This window comes from Pinus tabuliformis, chromosome 1_2, assembly GCF_031772625.1.
Source record: "Pinus tabuliformis cultivar Carrire ecotype Pingquan chromosome 1_2, CPIR1, whole genome shotgun sequence".
NCBI classification, from domain to species: Eukaryota; Viridiplantae; Streptophyta; class Pinopsida; order Pinales; family Pinaceae; genus Pinus; species Pinus tabuliformis.
The window spans coordinates 1,026,376,530-1,026,384,227 of NC_142298.1; the positions used below are offsets into that span (position 1 = coordinate 1,026,376,530).

The 7,698-nt window shown below is 33.9% G+C and overlaps 1 protein-coding gene across 1 annotated transcript; it reads right to left on the bottom strand.

Moving 5' to 3' along the window:
* Nucleotides 1-7,001: 7,001 nt before the first annotated feature.
* On the bottom strand, nucleotides 7,002-7,370 carry LOC149209620 (uncharacterized). Its single transcript, XM_089398688.1, has one exon. It carries the CDS (start codon nucleotides 7,368-7,370, stop codon nucleotides 7,002-7,004), a length of 369 nt encoding a protein of 122 aa, XP_089254814.1.
* Nucleotides 7,371-7,698: the final 328 nt, after the last annotated feature.

A 7,698-nucleotide genomic window follows, 5' to 3' on the forward strand; every position in this document is an offset into this window, starting at 1 on the left:
AGGGAACCTTGTATCCCCTATAGAATTTGAATCGCAATACCCCCTACCGCCCACCCCCCGCCTTCCTGGGAAAATTCAGCACTTGAAAAATATCATATAGCAAGATATTCAATCCCTTATGGAGCAGATGAATGTGGCAGAATCAAGCCTAGAGGGGTGTTCAATAACCCCCATGCGTAGAGGGAATGAAGTGTAACAAAGAAGGTAGTTTTCACACCTTGTATGAGAAGGATTGAAAAGAAACATGGTTAATTTTATTCATGTAAACTGTAGTGGGATTTATTAGAAGGTCTTTGGCTATGGAAAGAGTGTTGTGGTTATCATTATGTGTTCTTGCAATGTAGGGTGATCGCTAGTGCACGCTACACCTTGCCTTCCCTCCTGCAACGACATTGGAGTATAGTCTTGCATTCAATAGTTGGGCTAGTTGGAATAGTGAATTGGTGGGGGGATTCAATGTCTGGGACTCTATCCTAGTGAAGGAGGCTTGAATTAAAGAAGAATCCTTGAGCTAGTGGAGTGGAAAGTGTTTTCTTCTTAGTGGTGTATCTGGACGAGAAGTAAAGGGGCACCCTTTGTCTTTGACTCAGGTAATATTTCTTTCCACTCTGTGCTCTTTTCCTCAGTAGTTCCATAATTATTGCTTTGGTGAGGTTTTTCGAGGTTGGATGGGGCTGATGGTGGATACCCCCCCATTGATTGTATACATTGGAAGGTTTGGAGCCCTGCTTCTCCAGAATCTTTGTCTTGGGCTTCCACAGACACGTGTGCATGTGTTTCTTAACTTTGGTTCCACTGCGCTTTCTAAAAATTGGTTGAAGTTGGTGGTGGATATTTCTGTTATAGATAGTTTGTATTTAGAAACCTGGGACCTAATAGAGTCCTACCCCCCATAAGGGGGATTCAAGTACAAGGGTGCCTCTGTGGCGTATTTAGGGACAAAATTATCACTCCAAGGGGGACCTCCTAGGATACAAGCATTGAGGAAAGAGGTGTTATGTGCTAAGAGTGTGAGGATTAGTCAGTGGCTAGTTTTTTCCTTAGAGAAGTGGCACAAGTGCGGCCATAAGGGACACAAGTTTTGTGTCTTGTGAGCTGACAATGTAAATTATGCATTTCGGCCCCCCAATATTTCTATGCTCTTGGGGCTAGATGAGGAGCATTATACCTAGGTTAGATTGGGTGGTGAGCCAATAGTGAGGTTTTGGAAGATTTCAGGTTGTGTTCTTGAGCTAAAAAATATGCAGCGACAATGGGGTCCCATAAGGAGGGGAGTGGAGCTCTGAGGCCAGGGTGTGGGGCATCAAGGAGAGAAAAATGACTTTAGAGAAGCGATCAAATAACTATTCGGATGGATTTGCCACTGTTGTCCAAATTCTTGGAGGCTCTGATCAACTAGGTGAAAATTTTAGTGGAGCATGTGGCTCAAGATTGTCATGATGATAGGAATGAGATAATCTCCTTCATGAATTATCCCCAACATAACCAGTGGAAAATGTTGGATCAAATGGCCTATCTTCGTTGTGCACATAAGTGCCTTTAGGAACAATTGGATCACTTAGAGGGCATTGTTGAACACACAGAGGCTCATGTGCATGAATATTTCCATCTAAAATGCGATAATGATCCTCTATACCAGAGTCCAAGCAATAATGTGGATTGTGGATTGATTATGATAGTGGGTTGTATTTGGGTACTTGGTCTCTTTTGGGCAAGATGGGAAATCTGTTTGTAAACTTGTAATTTTTTGTTATTTTGGTCAAATGTTTTCTTCCTTTACCACCTAGCCAACAAGTCCGATAGGAATGAGGCCGATGGTTTTCTTTCGAAAAACTTTGAACAAATTATCTTTTACAAGAATTAATAAAAACTTTCAATTTACAAAAAAATGATAATGATTTAAAATAAAGTTATAATTTAGTTAGTTTTTTTGTTTCTTTAAATCTTGAAAATGTGAGATGTATCCTTAGGTAAGTATTCTAATGTCTATCCATGTTTATTAGGCCTTTAATTTATGTGCTTATGCTAGTTTATGGAATATAATGATAAAAATAAAGATAAGGATATGGCAAGAATCTTAAAACCTTATCCAACAAGTGGGTGATTAGATCATTTTGGATAAAACATTAGCCCATATTATTGTTCATTACAAAAGTTAAGCTTTTATTGAAATGTGCTTGTGCACATTTTATTCCATCTTTCACTTATGAAGCCAAATAAGGAGGAGAAAATACAATGTCTGTGTGTGTGTGTGTGTGTGTGTGTGTGTGTGTATACATATATATATAGATATATACACAAAATAAATAATATCTTAAAAAGATAATTATTGTAACAAACTATTTATTTTTTAACTTTAAATTTATACTCATCTTAATAAATAATCTATGGTAGAAAATCAAATTGATATGAAGTACCCTATGTCATCTTCATACGTGTGGCAAATAATTCATATGTAATAAAATAACTAATATAAAAATTTAAAATATATAGTATATTAAAATAAAAAATCTGGTTACATAATGGCTTGAATCTGAGTGCAAAAGATTCCCCCTTTTTTTTTTAAAAGGGCTACATAGTAGCTAGTACCTGTGGCTTAACTTAAATTAAATATAACTGGATTAAATAAAAAAATAAGAAAGACAAAGATTTCATCAAAAAATTAAAACAACTAATAAAATATTGTATTACTGAATGCCATCACAAAAAATTAAGAAATATGATTAACTAATATCATTTAGCAGTAGTCTAACAATTATGCTTTTTTGTCCTAAAAGTTATGGAAATTCTGGTCATATTTTGAAAAAATCCGACAAGGATTTTTGTGAATCCAAGTAAAAGTTGTCAAACTTCATAATTTTAGGTGCCCTAGATGTTTTTGATTATGCCGAATATATTTCTACCATCAAAAATATGATTCAATCAGTGCCTCTAGCCACTTTCTACCCTCCACTAATTCCTTTGCCTCGGTAGACGACTCCTAAACATATATATACATACATATCTATATATGTGTGTGTGTGTGTGTGTGTGTGTATGTTTATAATTAAGCTTATTAAAATATATTTTTAATATTAGAACTCATGCTTCTGTGATCCATAAGTAGTTAATTGATGAAGATTTTTGGAAAAAATCACATTGTCAATATTTGGTCCATGCTTTTGGAACCAGCCAGTGTAGTTCATCTTCAAGACAAGATGAAGAGACAGATCTCAGAAGGAGGTTAAATAGGAAGATAGGTCAAATTTGACCAAGGAGGGAGAATAATATTGTTTATTAATTAATTAATTTAATTAATTTACATATTATTATAATTTAACCAAACGACTATATTTGACTAGGGTAGGGAATTATTTAATTTGTTTAAGTAGTAAATAATTATTTATCTATTAAATTTATTTATTTATTCAATCATTCCCTTAAATTGTTAATTTGGAATTGAAATAAATAAATAAATAAATAAAAATAAAAATAAAAATAGATAAATAAATATTAAGATTGAATAAATAAATAAACTAGGTTAGGAAAATGGCTAAATAATATTGTTTATTAATTAATTAATTTAATTAATTTATATACTATTATAGTGTAACCAAAAGGCTATATTTGACTAGGGTAGGGAATTATTTAATTTGCTTAAATAGTAAATAATTATTTATTTATTAAATTAATTAATTTATTCAATCATTCCCATATTTAATTACTAATTATTCTTATTTAATTATTTATATGGAATTGATTAAAAATAAAATAAAACAAATAAATAAATATATAGATACATAAATATTAAGAGTGAACCAAAAAATAAATAAATAAATAAATAAATAAACATTAACAAAGGAAAAGATAAAAAGAGAAGGTGTTTTTAAAAATAAAAAATAAAAAATTTAATAACAATAATAATAGAAGAAAACATAAATAAAATTACTAATAAGAATTAATAAATAAATAAACAGAGAGGCCAATCATTTCTAATTAATAAAAGAAAAAATAAGGGAATAGAACATAAAAATGAAAAAGCCCAAACAAAGAGGAGAAAGACTAGGAGGAGAGGGCGGGAATGCAAAAGCTACTAATTTTCCAGCCATCAACCCTATTAATATTATTAAATGGCCTTTCAATTTCAATGGCTTCCCTAAACTTACGTTGATGAAAATGAAAGATCTTTGCGACGACCTTAGACTCCTCAATGCATTTATGATGCTTGGTCTTCACTGCATATGTTCTGCCAAAGCAGAAGATTTGGTCCTGCCATGCTCGATATTAATAGGGTATTCCTTAATCCTTTGATTAATAAATCGACTTGTTTCACCAATGTATGAGGTCCCACATCAACATGAGATAACATAAACATCTTTCAAACCCATAATTTTCACATGGTCTTTAACAGACCTTAGGGAGCTCTTAATGGTGTTGAGGGGATGACCTTAGCCTCCTCAATGCATATATGATGCTTGGTCTTCACTGCATATGATTTGCCAAAGTAGAAGATTTGGTCCTGCCATGCTTGATATTAATAGGGTATTCCTTAATCTTTTGATTAATAGATCGACCTGTTTCACCAATGTATGAGGTCCCACATCAACATGAGATAACATAAACATCTTTCAAACCCATAATGTTCACATGGTCTTTAACAGACCTTAGGGAGCTCTTAATGGTGTTGAGGGGTCTAAAGGTTGACATAATCCTGAAGAAGCATAATGTTCCCTCAACCTTTAGACCCCTCAACACCATAAAGAGCTCCCTAAGGTCTATTAAAGACCACGTAAACGCTATGGATTTGAAAGGTGTTTATGTTATCCCATGTTCATGTGGGACCTCATACATTGGTGAAATAGGCCAGTCTATTAACCAAAGGATTAAGGAACACGCTACTGATATTAAGCATGGTAGGAGCAAATTTTCAGCGAACAGGTCGGTCTATTAACCAAAGGATTAAGGAACATGTTGCTGATATCAAGCATGGCAGGACCAAAGTTTTTGCTTTGGCAGAACATACAGCGAAGACCAAGCATCATATATGCATTGAGTAGGCTAAGGTCGTCACAAATACCTCTCATTTTCATCATTGTAAGTTTAGGGAAGCCATTGAAATTGAGAAGTCGTCTAATAATATTAATAGGGATGATGGCTGGAAAATTAGTAGTTGTTGGATTCCCGCCCTCTCCTAGTCTTTCTCCTCTTTGTCTGGGCTTTTTCATTTTTATGTTCTATTCCATTTTTTTCTTCCTTTTATTAATTAGAAAGGATTAGTCTCTCTGTTTATTTATTTATTAATTCTTATTAGTAATTTTATTTATGTTTTCATTATTAGTATCGTTATTATTATTATTATTATTATTATCATTATTAAGAACACCTTCTCTTTTTATTTTTTCCCTTGTTATTTTTTTTTGGGTTCACTCTTAATATTTATGTATTTATATATTTGTTCATTTGTTTTATCATTTTTCTTTCTTTAATTTTTTTAATCAATTCCATATAAACAATTAAATAAGAACAATTAGTAATTAAATATGGGAATGATTGAATAAATTAAATAATTTAATAAATAAATAATTATTTACTATTTAAACAAATTAAATAATTCCCTATCCTAGTCAAATATAGCCATTTGGTTAGACTATAATCGTATATAAATAAATTAAATTAATTAATTAATTAATAAACAATATTGATGATGATGATGATGGTTAATGTCCCCTGAGACCAAACATTGGTCTATCGGAACTATAAATAAATTATTTAATTTGATTTAAGATTTTATTCCTATGCTCAAAAAGCTTGGAGAGAAGCCTTCCGAGCTCACTATAAATTTGACATTGTAAAAGGCTAGGAAGGTCAGTATTGTAACAAAGATTGTGAAACTGAGATCTAATGTGGTTGTACACGGGGCACTCTAAGAGGAAGTGGTTTTCATCCTCGATGTTCCTATTCTCACATATATGGCAAATCCTTTCCATCCATGGGGTTTTAGGAACTGCCCAACGACCTGTTTCACTATGGAGCTCATGAGAATTCATTCTAATCTTTGATATATTAATTTTCTTCTTTGATCTAGTTAAAATAGAGAGATACTTTTGATCTTCTAGGGTGGGGTTGATGACCTTCTTATAATAACTTAATTTTCTTTTAGCCGCTAAATCTTTCTCACACCACATTTTTTCTTTGAACTTAGAAATAAAAATATCTTAAATGTTATTTATGTCTTGCAATGCATCATTCTCGTTGATCTCCCGATAGTTTAACTAGGCCCTTGTGTCTTTATGCCACCCCCGATTGAGCCTTAGGTGGTTTGGGTTGGAATTTAAAGCTAGCTTAGGAAGTCTATGATCATCTATGTTATTGAGTTTGTGCTTGTACAACAGAAACCTAATCATAGCTAGGCTCTCAATAGGGGAAAGACCTGCTTCTATAAGGAGAATAGGATAGGGTGTATTACTTTTAATTTTCAAGTTATAAGTTATAAAACACTTCTGGATTTGCTCAATTTTCCCCCATGATTCTCTGGAGATGCTGCAACCCCAAACCTCACAGCCATATAAGATAACAGGAGTGACTAAATTTTCAAAGAGGAACTTCTTTTTATCCCACATTACGAGGTTTGTTGTTTTACAGTTAATTTCAAGACCAAAATAAGCTTTCCACCCCCCATTAATCGTTTTCTCAATGCTATGGTTCAAGTTGAGCTTGTGATGAATATCAATTCCTAGGTACTTGTAAGAATACACTTCCTCCAAGTTATTTATTTATTTATTTATTTCATAAGAATGGCTATGGATTATATTAGCTGGTTGGCCTAATTGCCAGAATTCTGATTACAATGGGAGTTGTCCAGGTCCAAATAGAACCGACCTCCTGAAGTATTGAAGGGTTTGTATTCCTCTTCCAGCTCTTTTTAGGTTCTACAATGGAGTTGATTTCTGTAATTTGCCCAAGCTTGAAAATGCAAACAAACTGATTTAGAATCAGGCAATAAAACATAGCTGCTGAAACGTTTATGGAATTGGGTCCCAAGTTTCTTCCCCGTCCCTTATCATTTCCCCGGAGGAGAGAAGAACGACCTTATTTGCTTCACGATCTGCTTCTTTATTATTTTCTCTTAGTACATGAAAGTATTTCAGATTTTGGAACAGCTTTCCCAAGCTTCTAATTCTTTGAATCTGCCTTGCTAATCTTAAGTCCCGGGGGGCAGTATTGGTCACCATGAGCTTTATGATCACTTGAGAGTCCCCTAGAATGATTGCCTCCTTGATTTCCAGACTCAATAGCAGCTTGAGACCTTGATAAAGGGCCAATGCTTCCGCTTGTATGCTGGAATTGAACCCCAGCCCCCAGGCAAAGCTATGGATCAGAGTGCCTTCCATGCTATTAACCGTTCCTCCTGCCCCAGCCTTGCCAGGATTTCCTTTTGCTGCCCCATCGAAAAAGAGAGAATGAACCTTATGGTTGGAGATCTAGTCTCGAAACTCTTCCTTATTTATCCCCCTTACTTGCCATTCCTCAAAAGGAATAATGCTTCTATTGGCTTGACGGAATTGAAGGTTTAAGGAAGTCCCCCAAATAATGTCGAGTTGACTAAGATTCAAATCGTCTTTATGATCCTCCAGGAATTCTTTTAGCTGGATTTTTATCTTAGCCACTACCACTGTGGCATCGTGCTAGGTATTTCTAAATATTCTCCTGTTCCGCTCT